The following is a 25,620-nucleotide window of genomic DNA, read 5'->3' on the forward strand; positions in this document are numbered from 1 at the left end:
AGACTGGGCGCCCGACTTCCTGCTGAGGTAAAAGGTTCCTTACCTTCTTTATGGGGCCATCTGGACCCATAAAGAAGATAAGAAACCTTTTACTTCAGCAGTAAGTCAAGGAACCCAATCTGAAAAGGATGGGGCTTAAAGAGAAAGAAGAACGTCACTAGGACCTCTTCTCCAATGGCTGGCCACCGTTTAGGAGGCCAGCCAATGGAGAAGAGGGGCGGGGCTTAACCCTCGCTAGTGAAGTTCACTCTGAGACATAAGATCTCGTGAGCTCGACTGCCCATGTGCGAAGTACGCCACGCGAGACCTAAAAATGTAAACAAAAAAAATCACTATCTGGAAACCTAGTAACATCATACTTGGTTGCGCTCCAGGGATCATTGAAATGTGTGAAAGATAGCATGTTGGTTAGATTGAAAATACCTAAATAAATGTTATATTTTATCTTCATTTGTATTGCACGTTTCTACTACTTGTTTAGCATAATATTGCTTACGGAGTCTGTGTCTTTTCCATATTTCTCAATGCACTGTTTATTAACTATTTGTATTGGTTAGGGAGAGGCTGACTTTGTTCTTTCCAGGTATTTTTTTAGTAGAGTACTACTTGGGTGTATGTGAAGGACTAGACCCTTGTACTTAAATTCCATTGGGGCAGCAGCTCTGAGATGCTCAGCTTTAATGAGCTGCTAATGAGCTACACATTTTGCTTGTTGGAAGTACCACTAATGTAAAATTGGCGCTTGGAGGTGTATGCGGAGTGGCGAAGTAATGACACACATAAAATTAGGTGTACACAGAAATATACTTTTATTAAAAAAAAAAACTAAAAAAACCCTGTATAATAGTCAGTTCAGTCTAGTCTTCCTTCTTAAATCTTGAGAATCTTGATCACTCTAGTTGCAAAGGCTGTAAAGGATGCAGATGTTACAACTCTAATGCACTTCAGAACTGTAAAGGACATATTGGTGAATTGTCTCAGAGAAGAAGCAGCCGCCGGAGAAGAATTTACCACCATTCACCAGTGTGCACACTTGATGCCAATTGTATAGTGAGGCCCATTGCAGAATCTACTTATTCCAGATGTCCTCAAATCAATAAGTTGCATGTTTTTGTGCGTGGCATTCAGACATACAACCTTTTCTGTGAATGCGCACTTTGATCTTCACACTGAGCTGGGCTGGATAAACGTGCTTCATCTTCTTTCTTTACCAAGTTTTGAACGGTACGTCTGCCCTGGTTACCACAGCACTCTCACATTGCACTCATCAGATTGTCCATGAGGCTTAATTCATGTCCCTTGATTTCCTCCAAACGCTCACTTGGCTTCTCGGAAAAATGAAACTTTCAACAAAATGTCTAAAAAAGAAGGACACAAGGTTTTAGTATTCTTATATAATCCAGCTTCCTTTACTCTTTCCAAACTAGGGGCAAGATTTAGAGTTTGGCAGACATGGTAGCCCATCATAAATGTAAAGGAGTACTCTGTTTGCCACCTCTTTGATCCACCTGCCTCATTTAGAGATAGGCGCACCTCAAGTATTCCATCAATGGAAAACTTCCAACGGCCTAACAGAGAAGGGGGGCAGTCGGAGTAAGGACATTCAAACAATCACCCTATTTACGATTGACTGTGTAATGCCTTGTTTGCCACCAAGAACACCTGGCAGTGAGGGTCAGGAAAAAACAATAATGACTCCATACCCTCGGACAATACACTCAGGGTTGGGTGGTCTTTTGTTTTTTGTTTTTTGTTTTTCAAAAACAAACTTCTCCTTTGGGAGTTTGTTTTTGAAGGATTAGTTACTTACCTGTAATCCAAGTTCTCTTCCAGGGGTATCCTCATCAAAGTCATAAGCATTAGAATATTCCCGCCCATGCGCGGGACCCCGGAAACACTATATTATATGTGCCCCACATATATATACTCATATATATATATATATATATAAATACAAATATATATAAAAACATGCAATAGCAGCCAAATAACATCAGAGCTGAAATATGCTGTGAAGAAACTGTTTTAATGTTCAGAAAGCAGTAGAAATTCTCATAACTCACTGAAAGCATAGAAAGCTCCCAGGCTGCATTGCAATCACACAGTCTAAAAAGACTGAAAAGCTAACCTGTTGCTGTATACAAAAAAACTGACACCGTGCCTTTAAGGCACCCCTGACCCCCTGTATCCCATCATGCCTCAGGGGTGACAGTTAGGTCAGTTGTTCTTTTCGGAGACTGAAAACAAACCCAGTAACAAATAGGTTAACAATATCTCCTTATTAAAGAGTATCCTTTGCCCGGGGAGGCGGGAGGGTTGCTTATGACTTTGATGAGGATACCCCTGGAAGAGAACTAGGATTTCAGGTAAGTAACTAATCCTTCTCTTCCAGGGGATCCTCATCAATAGTCATAAGCATTAGAATAGAATAGCGAGCCTCTCCTCTTCCCTGCGGGCAAAGGAATGATAAGACAGTGATCTCATCAACAAGTCTGAGTAGGCTATAGACTACCCAAACAGATTCCTCAAGGAGGCTTGCCCTACTTGAGTATCGGCCCTGGAATCAGATTCGAGACAGTAATGCCTCGTAAAGGTATGAACCGATTTCCAGGTTGCAGCCTTGCATATTTCTGACATTGGAATGTCATGCAAGAAAGCTACTGTAGCGGCTTTCCCTCTAGTGGAATGCGCTTTAGGTGACACCAACAAAGGCTTGCCTGCAAGCTGATAGGCCAATTTAATGAAAGAGACAATCCATCTGGAGATGGACCTCTTGGCCGCTGGAAAACCTGTCCTCATTGAACCATAGTTCACAAACAGTTGATTCGTTTTCCTAATCCCTTCAGTCCTTTCCAAATAGAACTTGAGCACTCTCTTAAGATCTAAGGAGTGAAGTGACCGCTCGGCTGGGGTCGTAGGATTTGGAAAAAACGAAGGGAGGGAAATGGACTCGTTTATATGAAAATCAGAAATGACTTTAGGCAAGAAAGATGGATGAGCCCTTAGGACTACTCTATTGTGGTGGAAAACAGTATATGGTTCCTTCGCACAGAGCGCTTTTATCTCGCTTACTGCGCGCAGAGGTAATCGCCACCAAAAAAGCCGCCTTCCAAGAGAGATGTTGCAAGCAGGCCTTGTGGATGGGCTCGAAAGGAGGTGACATTGACCTGGATAGAACCAGGTTCAATTCCCATGGAGGAGAAGTCAAGTCAAGTCAAATCAATAGATTTATATAGCGCGCTACATACCCAGAGGGTCTCAAGGCGCTTGAGGAAGGGTGGGGATTTACTTGTCAAATATCCACGTTTTAAGATGCTTTCTGAATGCTAGGTGGTTCTGAGTAAGGCGGAGGTGAGTGGGAAGTGAGTTCCAGGTTTTAGCTGCCAGGTAGGAGAAGGATCTACCTCCCATGGTGGTTTTGTTGATGCGAGGTACAGTGGCAAGGGCCTGGTTGGAGGATCGTAGCTGGCGGGAGGGGGTGTAGAAGGACAGTCGTGTGTTGAGGCATTCGGGTCCGATTTCGTAGAGTGCTTTGTGTGCGTGGTTAAGGAGCCGGAAAGTAATCCTCTAATTGACGGGGAGCCAGTGGAGGTTTTTCAGGTGACCAGAGATGTGTTCTTTACGCAGGATGTCTAATATGAGCCTGGCTGAAGCGTTCTGGATGTGTTGGAGTTTTTTCTGGAGTTTTGCGGTGGTACCGGCGTAGAGGGTGTTTCCGTAGTCCAGTCGGCTCGTGACCAGAGCGTGGGTGACTGTTTTCCTAGTTTCGGTGGGGATCCAGCAAAATGTTTTTTTGAGCATGCGAAGAATGTTGAAGCAAGATGAAGAAACGGCGTTGACTTGTCTGTTCATCGAGAGTGAGGAATCCAGGATGACGGCCAGGTTCTGTGTGTGGTCCGTCGGGATGGGTGCTTTTCCAAGGGCCTCTGGCCACCAAGAGTCATCCCAGGCGGAGGGGGAGGTGCCTAGGATGAGGACTTCTGTTTTGTCTGAGTTCAGTTTCAGACGGCTGTGCTTCATCCATTCGGCTACTTCTTTCATTCGTTCATGCATTCGGGAGGCAAGTTCAAATGTCCATATTGCAGGACCTCAGGAGCCATGCTGTCAGGTTCAGTGATGGGAAGTTGGGATGCATTATCCTCCCGTTCATCTTGCTCAACAGGTCCGGCCTGCAAGGAAGTCGTCTGTGTTGACACACAGACAGATGTAGAGGGTCCGGGTACCACCACTGCCGTGGCCAATCCGGAGCTATCAGGATCATTTCCATGTTCGACCTGAGGAGCTTGGACACTACCTTCGGAATCAGAGCCAGGGGAGAAAACACATAAGCGAATGTTCCCGACCAATCCATCAGGAGAGCATTCCCCTGCGTTCCTGGCCGGTGGAACCTGGACGCGAAGGCGTGGCATTTGGCGTTTTTGTCGTCTGCAAACAAGTCTATGGTTGGACGACCTCAGCAACGAAAAAGCTCTTCTACCACTTCGTCGTTTAGCACCCAGTCTGGCTGATCTTCGAAGTGCCTGCTGAGTGCGTCTGCTTTTACGTTCAACTCCCCTGGAAGGTGCATTGCCACTACTGAGAGGCCTCGAGAGAGAAGCCAATGCCAGATTGTCTGAGCCTCTCTCTTGAGTGGGCGAGATCGTGTGCCTCCTTGTTTGTTCAGATAGAACAAGGTGGTCGTATTGTCTGTCTGAACTAGGACTGAGTTGGACTCTATCGCTGGAAAGAAAGCTTTGAGAGCCAGGAATACCGCTCCGAGTTCCAGCATGTTGATGTGGTATGTCTGCTCCTGCGTAGACCACTGGCCTTGAATTTGAAGCGGATCCATGTGTGCTCCCCAGCCTTGCAGAGAGGCATCCGTCACTATAGACTGGGATGGAAGAGGTTGGTGAAACGGAACTCCCACCAGCACATTCCTTCTCCGAGTCCACCATTTGATGGCATCCTTCGTCGCTTGGGAAAGAGTGATACCAACCTCATAATGCCCTGTCGCTTGGTCCCACTGGTCTCTAGAGCCTGCTGCAGAGGACGCATTCTCAGCCTGGCGTTTGGGATGAGAAAAATGCAGGACGCCATGGAACCCAGCAGGGATGCTACTTGTCGGGCTGTTGGAAGCCGAGACTCTAGCAGAATCCCACATTTCTGACTCATGGAAAAAAGTCTCTCCTCCGAAGGAAACGCTTTTCCCAATCTTGTGTCCAGAATGGAGCCTAGGTAGTGGATGGACTGTGTAGGCCACTGGACTGACTTCTCCAGGTTCACATGGAGGCCGAGTCTGTGCAACTGGTGCAGGCAAAGTTGCAGATCGTGCGTTACCTGTACCGGAGATGGGCCTTTTAGGAGCCAGTCGTCCAGGTATGGGTAGATGAAGAGTCCCTTTTTGTGAAGAAAAGCCGCCACCACTGCCATGCATTTGGTGAAGACTCGTGGTGTGGACTTGAGACCGAAGGGTAGCACCTTGTACTGGTAGTGTTTGTTCCCTACGACAAACCTCAAGTACTTGCGATGTTGTTGAGCAATTGGGATATGAAAGTACGCATCTTGCAGATCCACCGAACACATCCAATCTCCGGCTTGAAGATGTGGGCATAATTGGTGAAGCGCTAACATGCGGAACTTTTCTTTGACGATGACTTTGGTCAATAGACGCAGATCGAGTATTGGTCTGAACTTGTCCTCCTGATCTTTTTTGGGGACAAGAAAGTATCTGGAGTAGACTCCCCTTTCTCTTTGAGAGGGAGGAACTTCCTCTATAGCTCTTTTTTGTAGTAGAACTTTCACCTCTCTTCGAAGCAAGCTTAGCTGGTGAGGGCAAGAGTTCTTTGGAGGAATGCTCTATGGGGGGGCACGGAAACGTAGCCTGTATCCATTGCGCAGTATATTCAGTACCCACTGATCCTTTGTGATGCTGACCCACTCTGCCAGGTGTTGTGAAGCACTTCCTCCCACTGGAGTGGGCAACGGCGCCAGAGGAAGCCACTGCTCAGGCCTTTCCTCCTCTTGTGGTGTTAGAGGACTGTTGGTGACCTCCTCTACCTCTGTTGGCTTTGCCTCGAAACTGGGATTTACCCTGGTTCTTACTTTGGGACCACTGAGGGGTTTGAACCCTCTGTTGAGCCCCTCTCCCCCTGTTGGTCTTGAAGCGGCGTTTGAATTCTTTTTTCTTTTCCAAACCCACCGCTTTCACTGTATCTAGTTCCGTCTTCATACGGGTCATCTCTTCGTCAGCATGTTCCCGAAGAGAGAGGAACCCGAAAAGGGAAGATTAAGGATGCGATGCTGAGCATCCGGCTTCAGACCTGTGAGGCGCAACCAAGCCGACCTCCTGGCACAAACCCCATGTGAGTAGGAATGCGCCACAAGCACTGCACCATCTGCAGCTGTGCTTATCATCTGATTCGCCACCAGACATCCTTCTGTCACAGTCTCTTCAAAATCCTGCTGGTCTTCCTTTGGCAGTTTGGATTTGAACCTTTCCATGGAGTCCCATAAGGCTCTGTCGTATCGACCCAGAAGTGCAGCCGTACTGGAAACCTTCAGAGTGGAGGCAGCTGAATTGCAAACCTTACGACCCCAGGAGTCCTGAGATTTGCTGTCCTTGTCTGGTGGAACTGAAGAGGAACCGGCAACTGCATGCCTCTTCCTCGCCGCTGCCACTATTACAGAGTCTGCTGGAGGGTCCGATTTTACAAAAACCGGGTCAGAAGAGGCCGGTTTGTATTTCTTCTGAATGCGGGCTGGCACCGCTCTGATAGCCGCTGGAGTTAGGAAAACCTCTTTGACAGGATCCATAATCCCCGGGACTAAAGGCAGCAGTGGACGAGAGATAGCTTTTTGTGTAAAGTCTCAAAAATGACTGTCGTTGTAACCTGAGGGACAGACATTTCAATGCTCAGCTTCTGAGCTCCTCTTTGCAGGACATTCAGATAAGTGCCAATGTCATCCACTGGAGAGGATCTGGACGTAGGACTGTCCGTCAACGTAGGAGAGTAATCCCTCTTGGAAGACCTGGTAGAAGAGGTAGATGAAGTAGATGGAGTTCGTCGACGCCTACGGTGAGCACTGTGCCTCCTCTCCCGCGATCTTTTTGAACGCTCATCCCTTCTAGGAGAGCGAGATCTGACCCGATCTTCTGAACGAGGCCTGACCGGCTTTTCTCTTCTGGGAGATCGGGATCTTCTGGGAGATCTGGTTGTGTTCTCACAGGTGATTTGCGCCTGGGAGGACTACGCTTGTCCATCTCCTCTACCAGACTCTGAAGAGGAGACCTGTGTTGTGGGCGGACATATTCTTGCATACGTTCGGCAGCCCAACAAATCTCGCCAATGGTCCAAAGACTTGTACCATCTAGGTGACAGTCTGACTTGCTCAGCCGAAGGATCTGGCTGACGCACAGGAGATCTGCGCACAGGACGTCTGGACCTTGAAGATGCAGTTGAGGAGCCAGACGACCTTGAAGTGGAATGACGAGAAGCTGACTCCGTTACCATGATCACAGAGTTTCTTTCTGAATGTCTCGACTTCGAGTGTTCTTCTCTCGCTGCTGAACGCCTTTGGGGGGTCGGCGGGTCAAACAATCTCGACTTCGAATGCCTCAACGGCGATCGATGTGAGGATCTATGGTCTCTCGACGTCGAAAGGCGATGACCAGTCGTCGACGGAGCCCTCTCTCTCGACGTTGAACGACGATGTCCAGTCGTCGACGGAGCCCTCTCTCTCGACGTCGAACAACGAGGTCCAGTCATCGACGGAGTTCTCTGTCTCGATGTCGAACGACGATGTCCAGTCGTCGACGGAGCTCTCTGTCTCGACGTCGAACGGCGATGACCGGCCGTCGACGGAGCCTTCTGCCTCGACGTCGAGTGCCTGTGCGACGACGGCGGAGGGGTATTGGACACCCTCGACGAGCGTCAACAAGACACTAACGGAGACTGCGTCCTCGACGCCGATCGACGTGTTACTGTCGACGGCCGAGGGGTCTTGGTCCTCGACGCCGAAAGTCGTTTTTTAGACGACGGCGGAGGGGTCACACTTCTCGACGCTGGTTGTCACCTGGATGACGACGGCGGACGTCGAACGGCGGACCAGTCGTCGACGGAGCCCTCTCTCTCGACGTCGAAAGACGATGTCCAGTCGTCGATGGAGCCCTCTCTCTTGACGTCGAACGACGATGTCCAGTCGTCGACGGAGCTCTCTGTCTCAATGTCGAACGACGATGTCCAGTCGTCGACGGAGCTCTCTGTCTCGACGTCGAACGGCGATGACCGGCCGTCGACAGAGCCTTCTGCCTCGACGTCGAGTGCCTGTGCGACGACGGCGGAGGGGTATTGGACACCCTCGACGCTGAGCGTCGACGAGACACTGACGGAGACTGCGTCCTCGACACTGATCGACGTGTTACTGTCAACGGCGGAGGGGTCTTGGTCCTCGACGCCGAACGTCGTTTCTTAGACGACAGCGGAGGGGTCACACTTCTCGACGCCGGTTGTCGCCTGGATGACGACGGCGGAGGAGTGACCTCCCTCGACGCCGATGCCGCCTGGTTGACGACGGCGGAGGGGCCTTTGATCTCGACGCCGACCGTCGCCCGGTTGACGGCGGCGGAGTCACATCTCTCGACGCCGACCGTCGCCCGGTTGACGGCGGCGGAGTCACATCTCTCGACGCCGACCGTCGCCCAGTTGATGACGGCAGAGGGGATCTCGACGACGGAATCGGATCCTTCGACGTCGTCGACGTACCTGTTCTTCTTTTCTATGGCGAGCCCGCCGTCAACGGCATTTTTTAAGCCAAACGATCCACCGGTGGTTCTTTCCTCAGCGCCAAGCCTGACGCTGAAGCTGAGGGGATGGAAGACCTGCCTTTTGAAGATGTTTTAGTCTTCTTGGAACCCTTCTTCCCCGGAGACCTTCCTCTGGATGACCTATGAGCCAGGCCATAGATGCGAATTCTCTCCCTGTCTTTGAGAGTTCTTCCTGACAGGTGCTCGCAGTGAGGCAGGTGCCTGGATCATGTTCTTCAGGCAGACACAGGATACACACATCGTGGTTGTCTGATTTTGCTTTCTTGTTGCCACAAGAAGGACACTTATCAAAAAGTGAAGGCATTTTCAGCTGAAAATGCCCACTAAACTTACTTAAAAAGGCAGTTCCTTACTTGACTAGTTGAAAAATGTCAAAGTAAGTGAAAAAGTTGTTCAAAGTGAAGTAATTTTCTATCAGAAAACTGAAATTAGTGGAGCTGTGTAACCAGGATCCTTCCTGAAGGAGCCGGAAAGAACGACTGACCTGTCACCCCTGAGGCATGATGGGATACAGGGGGTCAGGGGTGCCTTAAAGGCACGTGTCAGTTTTTTTGTATACAGCTACAGGTTAGCTTTTCAGTCTTTTTAGACTGTTTGATTGCAATGCAGCCTGGGAGCTTTCTATGCTTTCAGTGAGTTATGAGAATTACTACTGCTTTCTGAGCATTAAAACAGTTTCTAAACAATCTTTGGTGTTGCTTCTCATGTTTCTAAGCTTATTATTCATGTATGGTGGAAATTCTTCACAGCATATTTCAGCTCTGATGTTATTTGGCTGCTATTGCATGTTTTTATATATATATGTATTTATATATGAGTATATATATGTGGGGCACATATAATATAGTGTTTCAGGGGTCCCGGGCATGGGCGGGAATATTCTAATGCTTATGACTATAGATGAGGATCCCCTGGAAGAGAACTTTTAGTACAATGAAAGCATCCTATGTGATGGAGGTTCCTATCAATGTACAGAGATAAGCATAGGGTCGGCAGTCATCTCTACATTTCGTGTGCGGATTACTCTCAGAAGGGCAGGGGTAATGTCCTCCTCTATCTGGACAGGCACAACTCCATCCGTTAAACTTTACATCAGACCCTAGTACTATCTAAAAAATAATAATAATCATAAGATTGGATACAGTCTATAACATGCCTCCTGGTAAGAAACTCAAATCTCCTTAGGTTTCCAGTAACATCTCTAACTTTCTAGGGAGAAAAACATGTCCTAATCCCTAAAATGTCAATATTATTAATTTTGCCTACTGTATGGTGTGCTGCTTTTTGTAACATGTGGTTTTTGCAACAATGAAATCCTGAGAACTCACTGCAGCAAAAAAATGTCTAACATCTATTTGGTATTAAACATTATACCCAAATTCTTAAAGTTATTCTGTGCCTTATGTATCGTCATCCAGTTTTGCGATTCTCAAATAACGATTTTTAAGAAATCGCTATTTGAGAATCGCAAATAGGTATGTATGTACAAAATCGCTTTTTTTGTGCGATTTCTTAAAATTCCTTCATTGCGATTTGCAAATTGCGAATCGCAATTAAGGAATACTTTCCCATTCATTTCTATGGGCCAGGAGGCCAATAGGAATGAATGGGAAGTTATTCTCAATTTGCGATTCACAATTTTCTAATCGCAAATTGAGAATAATTTCAAGGGGTTGCACCCCTGAAATATGCATGGGTGCACATTTGCAACCCCTTGGCAAAACAATCACAATAATTAGTCCACTAGGTTTCTTGAGTTTGAGGTAGGACACAATAGCGCCTTCTCGTAGTTCTGCAAAATGTTCACTGGTGTGACCTCCGGGTACTTTTTCTTCCCTCAACAATTATTTATTAAAATTGTTAATAAGTCATGCATGGTTTCAGTGAAGAGAACAAGGAAAGAATTAAGCAGGTCAAGGATGGGCGACAAAAGGGTACTCTCTAGGTGACACAATATTCATGTATGTGTCTCCGGGACATTTACAGTGATTAGTGGCGGCACCATATTGCTTTTGAATCCACAGTGGTAAAGTCCTGCTTGCATGTCAAGTCCATACCCAGCGCTGATATCCCTGTGTGTATGTTGAGTGCGTATTATATTTCATTTCAAGACTCTATTTTGTTTGGAAGTGAGTGTGCTGTGGCCTGTGGGATCCATTTTACATTGTGCCTGGTTTTGACATGGCGGAAGAAGGTGGTTGTATGACAGTGAATGTGTACTACATGCTGAGCTAGTGGATGTAGTTCTAGACACCGAGATGTGGAGAGCTAGAGATAATGCTGCCTTTAGAAATTCTATGGAACTTATTTAGCAGGGGACATCTGACAATTCATTCCTCAGTACTGCCATCTGGTTGATGGTGGAGGAATGCAGGGTGAATCAACAGATTCAGTACTTAAAGGAAAGATGCTCTAGGCAGAGCCTTGGTCTCTTGTCTTCCACTAATTGGTACCATCCATCCAGGAAGGCTGCTGACAACCAGGTCAGTCACATTTATTGTGCTCACGTTCTGGGTATTCCTACCTGCTGTGAGCAGTCGTTTTCCATAAAGAATTTGTCTGCGCTGAAGCGAGAACATGAAATTATGGAAAAGAACTACCCCAAACCAGTTTCTCAACTGTAGCCAGTGGATTCACATCCCTTGTCTATTTATCATGTATAAGAGTGGGACTCAAACTCTCCCACTTTGTTCCAGTTCCAAATTGATTCACTGACCAAGGATGAGGGTACTCTGCAGAGTATCGGCAACAGCAGGTCTCCTAGAAGTGAGGGGACTTTGCCTGAAATCTGAACCTTTTGCTGAAGACGTTACAGGTCTGCCTGAGACTCGGGGGTCTGCCTGCCTGTAGAGAGAGGAAAAATGAGCACTCTTGTCCCTTTGGAGAGGTCCACCCAAGGAGGAAAAGATCAGACGAGGAGTCTGAAGAGAGGACTGGCCCAGAAGAAGAAGATTGCAAAGGTAGTGGCTGGAGTGGACTTGCACAAACTCAAGGAGCTCCGGGTACAACAAAATACCATGTTTGTATCCCCGACGATCCACCAGAGCATTCCACTCCGGCAACTGCCACAGAAAAAAACAGAACCTGTACCGTCTCTGCCTTTGCACCATCCTAGGGATCCCTCCCTCCCACCACTGGAAGTGAAACTGCCTGTCCGGAGTGCATTGGCTGAGGCACTGTACCCTTCACCAGTCTAGTGCAGAGAAGGAGGTGGAACTGTCCACACAACCACTGATGTCTACTCACCCTTTTTTGACAAAGGCTTGTGCTTGGAAACCCAGAGGATGCTCCACATCAGATAAACAGCAACACCTGACAGACATTGACATTTAAGTTGGCTAAACAGATTTTGGCGGGGCTGTTAAATATACTGCAACCCGCATTCCACAACTGCAAAGTCGAAGAATACAGAAAGCTGTGCCACCTCACCATAGCGAGCCTACACCTGGGACTATTTACAGTGAACCCACTAGATCCAATAGTGTGAATCCCAGTACTACTGATTTTTCTTTATGTACCGAATTATGTTTTGGTGTGATGAAAGTACTTCTCACTGTAAACGATTGGGATGAACATTCACTTATAGTATATACCATTTTGATGCTTCAGTTCTGAGTCTGTTCCCCAACACTACCTCTGTAGGATGCTTTCGGCTGATCGCCCTCGCTACCCTGGGAGTCAAATGTGGTAGGGATATACTAAGCCCAGATTGCAATGCCACATTACGACAACCCCAGAACACCAGAGCTAAAAGTCCACACTATCATGGTAGTGGTCTAGTAACCTGTGCTTGTCATGTGGCTCCCTAAACGGGTTCAGACAGGGTTGAACCCACATACTTCATTATATACGTTTGTATGTAGGAACAAAGACATTTCTTATCCTGCAGGTATCTATAGACAGGAGCATTGAGCAAGGGGTTTGAGTGTTTTGTCCTAAATCAAGGGCAATCTAAAGAGATGCATGATCATTGTTCCAACCCCACAGAATGCTGCAGTGCGAAACATCAGACATTAGCAGGCCCTGCACGAGGAAGTATTTAATCCATGAGGAGATGCCATGGGGACACGAGATGAAGTTGTAGTCTGTATCACTAGGGTGGAGAAGTCGCTTAAGGTCTATCAGGTTATGGACAGCAGTCAGGTCACGAATCGCCCTGTAATTCCCCTTACATGTATCAAGTCGCACCAATCTGGCCAGAACCAGCTTGGGAGTCAGTTTCCAATCGTCCCCTGTCACCACTACTGATTGCACCAATTGACAGGATGGAGAAAAGGTGTTGCTTTTGCATGTTCAGGGCATATACCGCCACCATCAGGGTTCTGTGGAGCATCTTCAGTTTCAAGAAAGATTATCTACTTCCATGGCGCTCCCATGTGTAAAGTATTTAGCGAGGAAGGGATTTTCAGATAAGGAGAGCTATGCAGCTTTTTTGGAGCTAATTGCAGCAACAGTAGCTCCCTGCAAGTCCTATATGCGGTGCTACTTATTACCTCCCAGCCCCCACTCTCCCTTTTCAATGTTATCGAGTCCTCCTCAGATAGGGGGGTCTCCCTTATAAGGACAATATGAGTATATTAAGCGTTTTAGTAATGGAGGTCATTTTTCACGCTTCACGTATCGTGACCACGTCCGTTTAGTGAATGAAGCAGCAGTACTTTTGGTGGACCGCTTTGCCATAGTATTAAGAGCTGGGGTAACACAAAGAAGCTTCATCATCTTCCAACTCGGGCAGCAGATATTACAAGTAAAGAAATGTGCTCAAAGGGAGGTTGCAGATGACAGATATGCGAATGGGTAAAGATACCAGTCAAAAAGTGTCAGCCATCTTATGACAGAGAACGGGTCAGTAATAGCATCTCAAGGTAATACCAAATGTAATGACTCAGGGTAGGGTTCAAGCAAACTCAAATCGCTCCCCTGTCAAAACAATGCAGATGTGGTGTAGGTATGAGTCAGGAGAAGAGGATAAATCAACTGTAAGTCAAGAGGGAATACTCCTTATGTACTTTACTTTAAAAGAGCTGCTGCACAAAGAAGAATGATGATGATGCCCGTCCTACAGCGTTCTCGGTCGAAAAGTGGGTGCAGGAGGGAGGAGGCAAAGGAGTGCAGGAGCTAACTGTAGATATCATTCCTTAGAAAAGTAGCGTGCGAAACTTGGCAGCCTATTCTGTTAAGGTGCCACAGAGGGGAGGTGAGCGGCACACTCTGAAGGCGATCCAGTCACTGCAGCAAAGGATCTGGGAAGCGCCAGGGCAGCAGTTTGTTGCTGTGACTTATACAGTCCTCAACAGAACTTAATTTGTACTGGTGTTTGCCGGGGCTCAGAACCAGTGCTGATTTCTTAACACCGCAACACGTTTATGACATTACTCAACATGGTGGTACTGTCTTTAATTTTAAACAAAGCATGTAGGCAACATCTTCAACAATCTTTAACAATTCAATACAAATTCAAAGAAAATAATTCGCATGTACATGGGTTATTCTTAGAGCTTTAGATGAACTAGAGTGGTCTAAATTGTCACATCTGTAGGAGTGTCACTGATTGCGTATAGCTGTCTCTTCGCTGTCAGGGACAGTGGATGATGCAAGCTGTAGCTATCTTCTGAGAAGTATTTTGGGCATGGCGCTCATAATTTTATTTATTACTTTTCCAAATTAAGTACAGGCTTTTGGGGCGCATCCCATCACCATCAGGAGTTAACAAAGGGCCCTGCGTGAAGTATAATTTCTTCTAGGAGTAGGTACAAGCACCCTGCCCATATTGACTTTCCTCTTCTTTAAAGTGCCAGTTTCGATAGTTAGAAAAATTAATCACTGACCTTTTGTGTATACACACCCATCACTCCGGATGTATGACGTTACAACGCATACTTTTACTCCGCATACCATTACAACGCGGTATTTACAACGCATACCGTTACAACGCATAGCGCTTTGGGGTGCTGGATAGTGGTAAGTATAATTTACTATTCTAACTCCAGTCCCCGTGGACCCTAGGGAAGGTGTTGGATAGTAAATTAAACTTACCTCTTATCCTAGAGCGCCCCCCAGCGCTATGCCTTGTAATGGTATGCGTTGTAATGCCTGCGTTGTAGTGGTAGTGCGTTGTAAAAAATGCGTTGTAACAGGTGCATACCATCACTCCACATGTGCATTCATGCTAGTTTCAAACAGCTATGTGCATTTCCTCAGCAAACGGTTTCACCTTCAATATAGAAACTATGTCGAATTGTCAAAATTGGGTTTCGGAAACGTTTCATCGCTTATTCCTTGCTATAGCATCCAACATTAAATTGCTGTGAAAACCTACCACCATAATTCTCAAATTTATTAAGGTTGATTTTTGAATTATTGAATGGTTGTTGGTAGAGACCGCATGTATTTAACTTCATCGGATCTGCTATGCTGAGCCAAGAAAACCTAAGAGAAAAGGTGCGAATTCTAGGTTATCTCGCAATACAATCTAAACTAGGAGTAATGCCTGGTGGAGCAGAAGGTCTTGTGGGTTTCAAAAGATCCCATGGGTTCTAAGTCAATGGTCCTGATACCTTTTATACATTTGTGAGCTTTCTTCAATTAGTTGTACGCACATTCTTGAATGTAAAGTCCTTCTGTGGTCAGAACACTTTTTCAAAGGGAAAAAAGGAACACGTGCACTTTCCTGGATGATAAATAATAGCTGGGGTTTTGGTTTTCAGTTGATATTAATGCAACTAATCAAGAGGAAGAGCTCTGTCTGCATTTAAGCTAGACACCAGGGCTCCCAACCTCTCTCATTCTCTGCGGGTTAGGATAACTGTCAGTGCTTTCTGACTGCATTTCTTTTAGTCTGGGATTTGCTCTGATTTTGGATTAGTAATTGACATCAGAGCGTTGCATGTACTGCTGCAGGCTTCGCTCCTGTGAGTCTATCCACATATCTCCTTCTCTCATTGGACATAAATTGAGTAGGCCTGTGAGCCTCTGAATTGAGCCTGGAGAGAACCTCACTGCGCAGAAACCTACAGCATAGCTAACAGATCATAGGTCGGCTTGGATATTAACCTGCTCAGGACGCACCGTTCATCACATTCACCATTTAATTCTTTATTGATAACCTTTGCAGGCACGCCTGATTGCTGATAGTCCAAGTTTCCGCCTGACCTGGGCTCCACCAAACAGAAATGTCCCTTGTGGAACTATATTGAGATGGTCCGGGGGTTCTCGTCTGGTGAGCTGGAAAAGCAACGGTAATTGAATCTCTGCTGTGCCAAGGAGTGAGACAGCGACATACATACATACATTTACATTTATTTCACTTGTAAAGCGCGTAATTCACCCGAAGGTCTCAGAGCGCTGGGAGCAGACAAGATCCTTGGATGTCAGCAGATTCAAGGGGTTTAAAGGTTCGGAATACTAGGGATTAAAGAGACAGGTTTTGAGCAGTTTCCGGGCATGGAAAGTCACAATGAAGGACACAAATGAGCAATTGTTTGTTGTTTATGTTGGATGGGAATTGGTGCAGCACTGGGGACAGTAAGCAAATAAGTGATTTGAGAGTTTGTAGAAAAACATTCTCAAATTGAGGCTGCAACATCATTTAATGAGATTCTCTGAGGCATATAAGGGAGCTTTCTCAGCAATACTCTCAAGCTTAAAATGTATGCCAGAGCAAGCAGGGCCACTGAAGTTGCAGCAACATCTACGGTTACTCCAAAACCTTTAGAGCAGTGCCAGCTCCTCTGCTATTCAGAAAAGGGGGTGGTGATGAACAGAGTGTCTGAATTAAGCAGACCACTCTTACCCAGTCCAAAGATCAGGGCTTGATCCATCACCGTTATTTATCTCACCAGAAACCGGTCCCCGGGAGCTTGTTTCCTTCCCAGTCTAAGAATTGGCTTTTGTAGTTTGGTTTGCCCTGTTCCCATCATGCACTGGGACAGGAACAGACTAATTTGCATACAGCCAGGTTCTGAAACTGGGATGGTGCAGTGAGCTAAAAAACGGTGTTGGATCTAGCCCTGATCTCTTGACTGGGTGAGAGCTTTCTGTTTAATTCAGAGACTCTGTCCCTCACCACCCCTTGTTGTAAATATTTTTGTCCACCCCAAGCGTGGAAGGGTATTCTCAGATGTGAGACCCTTGCTCATTGCACCATCAGGATTCAAGCAAACCGGGCCGAAGACGGCTGTAATGCCAGAAACCGGTCCCCGGGAGCTTGTTTCCTTCCCAGTCTAAGAATTGGCTTTTGTAGTTTGGTTTGCCCTGTTCCCATCATGCACTGGGACAGGAACAGACTAATTTGCATACAGCCAGGTTCTGAAACTGGGATGGTGCAGTGAGCTAAAAAACGGTGTTGGATCTAGCCCTGATCTCTTGACTGGGTGAGAGCTTTCTGTTTAATTCAGAGACTCTGTCCCTCACCACCCCTTGTTGTAAATATTTTTGTCCACCCTAAGCGTGGAAGGGTATTCTCAGATGTGAGACCCTTGCTCATTGCACCATCAGGATTCAAGCAAACCGGGCCGAAGACGGCTGTAATGCCAGAAACCGGTCCCCGGGAGCTTGTTTCCTTCCCAGTCTAAGAATTGGCTTTTGTAGTTTGGTTTGCCCTGTTCCCATCATGCACTGGGACAGGAACAGACTAATTTGCATACAGCCAGGTTCTGAAACTGGGATGGTGCAGTGAGCTAAAAAACGGTGTTGGATCTAGCCCTGATCTCTTGACTGGGTGAGAGCTTTCTGTTTAATTCAGAGACTCTGTCCCTCACCACCCCTTGTTGTAAATATTTTTGTCCACCCTAAGCGTGGAAGGGTATTCTCAGATGTGAGACCCTTGCTCATTGCACCATCAGGATTCAAGCAAACCGGGCCGAAGACGGCTGTAATGCCAGAAACCGGTCCCCGGGAGCTTGTTTCCTTCCCAGTCTAAGAATTGGCTTTTGTAGTTTGGTTTGCCCTGTTCCCATCATGCACTGGGACAGGAACAGACTAATTTGCATACAGCCAGGTTCTGAAACTGGGATGGTGCAGTGAGCTAAAAAACGGTGTTGGATCTAGCCCTGATCTCTTGACTGGGTGAGAGCTTTCTGTTTAATTCAGAGACTCTGTCCCTCACCACCCCTTGTTGTAAATATTTTTGTCCACCCTAAGCGTGGAAGGGTATTCTCAGATGTGAGACCCTTGCTCATTGCACCATCAGGATTCAAGCAAACCGGGCCGAAGACGGCTGTTGCCAGAAACCGGTCCCCGGGAGCTTGTTTCCTTCCCAGTCTAAGAATTGGCTTTTGTAGTTTGGTTTGCCCTGTTCCCATCATGCACTGGGACAGGAACAGACTAATTTGCATACAGCCAGGTTCTGAAACTGGGATGGTGCAGTGAGCTAAAAAACGGTGTTGGATCTAGCCCTGATCTCTTGACTGGGTGAGAGCTTTCTGTTTAATTCAGAGACTCTGTCCCTCACCACCCCTTGTTGTAAATATTTTTGTCCACCCTAAGCGTGGAAGGGTATTCTCAGATGTGAGACCCTTGCTCATTGCACCATCAGGATTCAAGCAAACCGGGCCGAAGACGGCTGTAATGCCAGAAACCGGTCCCCGGGAGCTTGTTTCCTTCCCAGTCTAAGAATTGGCTTTTGTAGTTTGGTTTGCCCTGTTCCCATCATGCACTGGGACAGGAACAGACTAATTTGCATACAGCCAGGTTCTGAAACTGGGATGGTGCAGTGAGCTAAAAAACGGTGTTGGATCTAGCCCTGATCTCTTGACTGGGTGAGAGCTTTCTGTTTAATTCAGAGACTCTGTCCCTCACCACCCCTTGTTGTAAATATTTTTGTCCACCCTAAGCGTGGAAGGGTATTCTCAGATGTGAGACCCTTGCTCATTGCACCATCAGGATTCAAGCAAACCGGGCCGAAGACGGCTGTAATGCCAGAAACCGGTCCCCGGGAGCTTGTTTCCTTCCCAGTCTAAGAATTGGCTTTTGTAGTTTGGTTTGCCCTGTTCCCATCATGCACTGGGACAGGAACAGACTAATTTGCATACAGCCAGGTTCTGAAACTGGGATGGTGCAGTGAGCTAAAAAACGGTGTTGGATCTAGCCCTGATCTCTTGACTGGGTGAGAGCTTTCTGTTTAATTCAGAGACTCTGTCCCTCACCACCCCTTGTTGTAAATATTTTTGTCCACCCTAAGCGTGGAAGGGTATTCTCAGATGTGAGACCCTTGCTCATTGCACCATCAGGATTCAAGCAAACCGGGCCGAAGACGGCTGTAATGCCAGAAACCGGTCCCCGGGAGCTTGTTTCCTTCCCAGTCTAAGAATTGGCTTTTGTAGTTTGGTTTGCCCTGTTCCCATCATGCACTGGGACAGGAACAGACTAATTTGCATACAGCCAGGTTCTGAAACTGGGATGGTGCAGTGAGCTAAAAAACGGTGTTGGATCTAGCCCTGATCTCTTGACTGGGTGAGAGCTTTCTGTTTAATTCAGAGACTCTGTCCCTCACCACCCCTTGTTGTAAATATTTTTGTCCACCCTAAGCGTGGAAGGGTATTCTCAGATGTGAGACCCTTGCTCATTGCACCATCAGGATTCAAGCAAACCGGGCCGAAGACGGCTGTAATGCCAGAAACCGGTCCCCGGGAGCTTGTTTCCTTCCCAGTCTAAGAATTGGCTTTTGTAGTTTGGTTTGCCCTGTTCCCATCATGCACTGGGACAGGAACAGACTAATTTGCATACAGCCAGGTTCTGAAACTGGGATGGTGCAGTGAGCTAAAAAACGGTGTTGGATCTAGCCCTGATCTCTTGACTGGGTGAGAGCTTTCTGTTTAATTCAGAGACTCTGTCCCTCACCACCCCTTGTTGTAAATATTTTTGTCCACCCTAAGCGTGGAAGGGTATTCTCAGATGTGAGACCCTTGCTCATTGCACCATCAGGATTCAAGCAAACCGGGCCGAAGACGGCTGTAATGCCAGAAACCGGTCCCCGGGAGCTTGTTTCCTTCCCAGTCTAAGAATTGGCTTTTGTAGTTTGGTTTGCCCTGTTCCCATCATGCACTGGGACAGGAACAGACTAATTTGCATACAGCCAGGTTCTGAAACTGGGATGGTGCAGTGAGCTAAAAAACGGTGTTGGATCTAGCCCTGATCTCTTGACTGGGTGAGAGCTTTCTGTTTAATTCAGAGACTCTGTCCCTCACCACCCCTTGTTGTAAATATTTTTGTCCACCCTAAGCGTGGAAGGGTATTCTCAGATGTGAGACCCTTGCTCATTGCACCATCAGGATTCAAGCAAACCGGGCCGAAGACGGCTGTAATGCCAGAAACCGGTCCCCGGGAGCTTGTTTCCTTCCCAGTCTAAGAATTGGCTTTTGTAGTTTGGTTTGCCCTGTTCCCATCATGCACTGGGACAGGAACAGACTAATTTGCATACAGCCAGGTTCTGAAACTGGGATGGTGCAGTGAGCTAAAAAACGGTGTTGGATCTAGCCCTGATCTCTTGACTGGGTGAGAGCTTTCTGTTTAATTCAGAGACTCTGTCCCTCACCACCCCTTGTTGTAAATAGCTCCTCTGCTATGGCGGAGGAGCGTCGCCCACTGCTTTCAAGCAGTGCGAGAAGTAGAAACCTAAAATGATAGTAACTTCCAGTTATTATCATTTTATGTTAGTGCTGCTTTTTAGGTGCGCAGGGCTGCTCTTCTCTTGGAGCAGGGCAGGGGAGGAGTGGTTTGCCCACTCCTAAGTACGCAATGACTGTATGGTTGGCCCTCGCGGGCCACCAAAACTAGTCATGCGCACTTCCCCGTTCTCCATGCAGGTCGCATTACAGCCTTTGTGGAGAACATGCCCAGGCACCCATTCCCCGGTTGAGCGTCAAACCAGGACCCTAAAACCAATCATAATGCTGACCCCCGTCAAACCCCTTACGTTATACCCCTGCGCCCACCCCCGGTTCCTATGAGCCATGCCAGCCGCCATTGTTTTAGAGCACCCTTCACAGAAAGCAAAAATAATTGTTGACAAGCTGACCAGGGCTTCCACTAAGTAGCTAATATTCATTCTCAGGTCATTCTTGAATCTCTTTGGGAAGTGGAATTCTTATTAAAGCTGTACAGGTTTTCCTCAAGCACTTCCCAGGGGCTCATTTTGTAAGGTTTTCCCGAACGGAGTATAAACATTCAGTTCCTTGCTCTAGATAGCGTCAGAGAGAGATGTGGCTGAGCTGCCTGAGACTCCAGACACATATGGCAAACTCACACATCAAGAAAATCACCCAAAATATACTAGAATGAGTGAAACCAAGAAATTATCATGAAAATAACATAAAAACGATTTCTGATGAGTGGATAGCAGTATATGCAGAGTGAGGCCTTCTGATGTCCCTAGAGCCGAAATAAAGGTGCCGGGAGAAACAGAACGGATGCCGGCGCTCGAGGAAACACGAGAAGGGAGTGAGGTGTGTGTTACAGTGGATGAACCGAGGCCTGACTGAATGAAGGATATATGCGGAGAGCAGAGGGGGTAGAGAAGGGTGGCAGGGGAATAAAAAATTAAAAAATAAACAACAAATTAAAAAACCTTACCTGCTGCTCGCACAACCAACTGCCTCCTCTCTGTAGCCACTCCGCGCTGCAGGGGAAGCACCCGAGCGACCAGGCTCCCTAAGTTAATGGCAACACTGCAATGCAGCATTGTGATTGGTCTGAGCGCAGTGGTTTGGTACTCAGACGGAGAGAGGGGGCCTGTGCATTCTCCCGACCAGGCTGTGCAATGCAGCCTGGTGGGGAACATGCAAAGTGCGCATGAATGATTGGCAGGACCAAGACGGCCGGACATACATTCATAAGCACTTTGAGTGGGAAAACCACTCCTCCCCTGGCCCCTGCTCTGGCCAGCCCTGCCCCTCCCCGCAACTAGGAACGGAAAAAAGCGTTTCGTTATTATCCTTTTCTCTTTTCCTCTGCACTGCCTTAGCACGGGGGCGACGTTCCTCCACCTTAACAGAGGAGCTGCCCCAGCTGAGAGACTCACCAGCTGAAAGAGTGAGGCGAGCTGAAAGAAGGGCTGCCCGGATGCTTGGACCAGCGTCGGACTGGCCTATAGGCAGGGAAATTGGAACTATGTGGCAGGAGAGGGCCAAATTATGCTGCAAGTTTGAGTAAATTATGTGGCAAAAAAGGCAATTTATGAGGCGTAATGGGGCACATGTTTTAATAGATTTATTTCGTTATTTTGTGCTTTTTGTACTTGTTAATACTATCCGGGCGTTGTGTGCACCTCATTAGTACCATTTTAATACACAAATATAGCAATAAGCAACAGAAAGGTGATAAGTCAGCCTTTGCAAAAGGCCTTCCACTGCGTGGTAATAAGGGGCACTGCATTTTTGTGACTTTTGAATTGCTTGATCTAGAAACGAAATACATTTTTGTTAAATTCTGTAGATTATGCAGTAGATGATGGATTATGTGGCAAAGGTGGCAAATCTATTACTGTGCGAAATCTGCAGTGGCCAGACAATAATTCTAGTGGGCCTGGCTATAGGAAAACCAGGCAGTGCTCGATGGGCTGATCTGACAGGTTAGTGTATAGGACAGTTTTTAGCTGTTTGTGGGCCACGTTTATAGTCTTGTGGGCTTATTATAATGTTGATATCTTTGTTATAACAAGAAACATTGCCAGCAGCAAGCACAAATCAATGCAGTCTCCAATACCTTGCAAAACACCATTACTGCCTGCCCATACAAGTTTAGTCTGCCCTGTTCCCATGATGCACTGGGCCAGGGACAGACTGATTTGCATATAGCCAGGTTCTGAGCTGAGATGGTGCAGTGAGCTAAAAAACGGTGATGGATCAAGCCCTGATCTTTGGACTGGGTAAGAGTGGTCTGCTTAATTCAGACACTCTGTTCATCACCACCCCCTTTTCTGAATCGTGAACTACAATGTGTCAAGGATTGCTCAAATGAGTGGAAGCCTCTGCGAAGCAGGCAGGTGGGGCTTTGGTTGATTAAGAGTGAACCCCAACAATGTCAAGACATTCCCTGTTGTCTGGAGGTAGTCCCCGACTGACTTTGGAGAGCCCACCTTCATCAGCTAGTTGTCGAGGTACAGAAATACAGCTATCTCCAACCTTCGAAGATAAGCAGTGACCACCACCTTCATTTTAGTGAACATCGGTGTATCAAACTGAAAATTCTCCTGGACTACCTGAGGAAGAGATAATGTCTGGGGGAATGCAGGATGGGTATTTAAACTACATGTCCTGCAGGTCCAAGAACACCATCAAGTCGCTTGCGTCCAGAGCAGACAGAATCAGGGCCAGCATGAGCATTCTGAATTTGTCCTTCCACAGGAAAACATTTACAGGCCAAAGCTCCAGAGTAGGCCTAATACCTCCATCCTTCGGAATGAGCAAATAGTGAGAGCAACAAGGCCCTCCTCTTTCAGATTCCAGAATGTTCTCAAAAGACCCCTTAGAGAGAAACAACTTCACTTTCTGGAAAACAATGGACAGGTGCTTGTCGGAAATTCACTCTTGTGTGGGAGGAAAAGTGGGGAGGGCAGAACGACAAAAATGTATTGCCATTTGAATGATCTGCAAGACCCACCTGTCGAACTCGATGGACCATAAACCTGGTAGAAAAGTTTGAATTCTGCCCCTCACCAGTTGGGTATGCACCACTAAGGGCAACATATTGTGGTTTGGTGGGTAACAAGAAATGAGTCAATTTAAGACGGATGAAAGGGTCAGGCCAACTTTAAAAGGTAGCAGGCTTGGCAGTAGCTGGCCCAGGAGGTAAATTCCCTATTATAACATTTGTTTTGGTCTCAACTGAAGATAGCTGCAGGTCTAGTACCTCAGCTGCCATCCAGACCATAACTGCAAATGAGGCACTCTTTTCCATTTGGGCCCAGTAGCGAGTCAAGTTCCGTCACATGCAAGGTGACAGACTTACTGCTATTCTGTAAATCAATGAAAAAGTCACCATCGGTATAGCGATGGGGAGATAAAGTCATCACCATCATCAACATCTTATGGCACACCTGCTCTTTCATAGGATCATAGACAAAACCAAAAAGATAGTGAAGCCTCCGCGGGTAGGGGAGGTGTGGCAGAGACACTGGGTTACAGATGACCATTGCACTTTTGTGTTTCATAGCTCTACATTGGTAGGGTTTGAGCAATGGCTCAGTTCAGGGAACAACATTGGCATTGGCACCAGATCCCCTCCACCATTGGTACTGCACTGGTAGAGGGGACCACCATGGATCTCAGGCCACAGTACTAGTTTCAGTAAAGACAGTATCAGGTTCCAATGAGAAAGACCATGTTGGAGATGGGCCCGCTGGTGGTGACCGGACTGGATGCCCTGCTGTTGCATGGAGAAGGAAGGTCCACTAGAGGAACCTAGAAGCGCACCAGTTGAGGAATCAATGCTATGGCCAGAGACCTCGAAGGGGTGTGACTGACATCATAAGGCCCTTGCACCTTCTGTAGTCAGAGTGGCCTGATGGTGTTGAGTCCTGGATCGCTTTCTATGCTTGTACTTGGAATTCATCTTACTGGTGGACTTTTAGTGAAGTTGAACAGTCGAGGAATGGCCTCAAGACCAGGACCATGCACGCAAACTGGATCGGGAGTAGGACTTTTGTGAAGGACAGGACTTCCGGTCTTTGTGGACATACATCTTTCGGTCTCAGATTACCTTCAGGTGCAGGAGGGTGCACTTACTGAACAACTTAAGATTCATGGCCAAAGCCCAAACACCAAAGAGACACCTTGTATGGGTTCTTTACCAACATCTTTTTTTTTCTGTCGCAGCATGACTTAAAACCTGTTGTTTTAGGTGGGGGCATCGTTCCCTAGAACACTGGTGAAATTATTTCAGAAGTCATCAGAAAAAACAGTAAAGGTGAGAGCAGAGTTCCAGATTTGAATTGTAAGGGTTGGAAATTAAGAAAATGACTTCAGCGCACAGGGGAAGAGCTTATATGCAACTCTGGTCTGTCACTACCGGGGGTCATGTTGGGTTGGTGCAGAGCTACAGCGCCACCTAGCGGTGCTTAGAACACAGCTATGAATAAGGTTTTCCGAATCTAGTCTGGCTCCTGGGAAGCATTTTAAGGTGAGAAATCTGCAGTTAGAAGTATTCATCAGATTAGTTAAATCCTCGCAGAATCTCATTGACGTATATTGCAATAGGCCCATGCCTGTATGCTGATTTCTACCTTTACATCTTCATGTTGGCAGAATTTAATAATGCAGTTTTAGAGATTTGTATGAGCAGCTCATTGGCATCATGTTTATCACATGACAGGACAAAAAGCCAGGGCATTCATAGGATCCAAACTCTTGACCCGCAGGTCGCAGCAGACTTTAACTTACCTGAGCCATATTGTGAATTGGCACTGATTTTCCATAACAGTATTTGCCCAACCTGTGCAAATGACCTTACTGCTAAAAATAATCAAAGGTTCCATGTACATACATTTCACACTGAAAGTAGTACTTCTGTGCCGCTTTCGTTTTAATTACTTGTTGCCTTCCTGTTGTGCTCTCTCGTGGGTTGCTATACTATTTTCAGGCTTGTTGCTAATCAGTCTAAACTTTTTTAATCCTGCTGTCCTCTAATGCTGCAGCTAATATGTTATTTTTAAACTCTACGTCTTCAATGCAAACCCATGGAACTTGGAAGCTGTTGTTTTTAGAAAAGGAATTGTCTCTAGCATGGGACCAAAAATGGGTCAGGATCCTTTAGAGCTTTGCTGTAGCAGAGAAATGACCACATGAAATCGTAAACACTACTGCAGAGTAAAGGAGATTGTT

At 46.8% G+C, this 25,620-nt stretch overlaps 1 protein-coding gene across 1 annotated transcript in view; it reads right to left on the bottom strand.

Moving 5' to 3' along the window:
* Window positions 1–785: 785 nt before the first annotated feature.
* AIRIM (AFG2 interacting ribosome maturation factor) overlaps window positions 786–25,620 on the bottom strand; it is a 197,862-nt gene continuing 173,027 nt past the window's right edge. Inside the window, exon 6 of the mRNA XM_086956451.1 lies at window positions 786–1,358. Within this exon, the coding sequence (XP_086812577.1) occupies window positions 1,318–1,358 (41 nt within the window). The 3' untranslated portion in view covers window positions 786–1,317. The remainder of the gene's footprint in view (window positions 1,359–25,620) is intronic.

Source organism: Lissotriton vulgaris, chromosome 2_1 (assembly GCF_964263255.1).
Source record: "Lissotriton vulgaris chromosome 2_1, aLisVul1.2, whole genome shotgun sequence".
NCBI lineage: Eukaryota > Metazoa > Chordata > Amphibia > Caudata > Salamandridae > Lissotriton > Lissotriton vulgaris.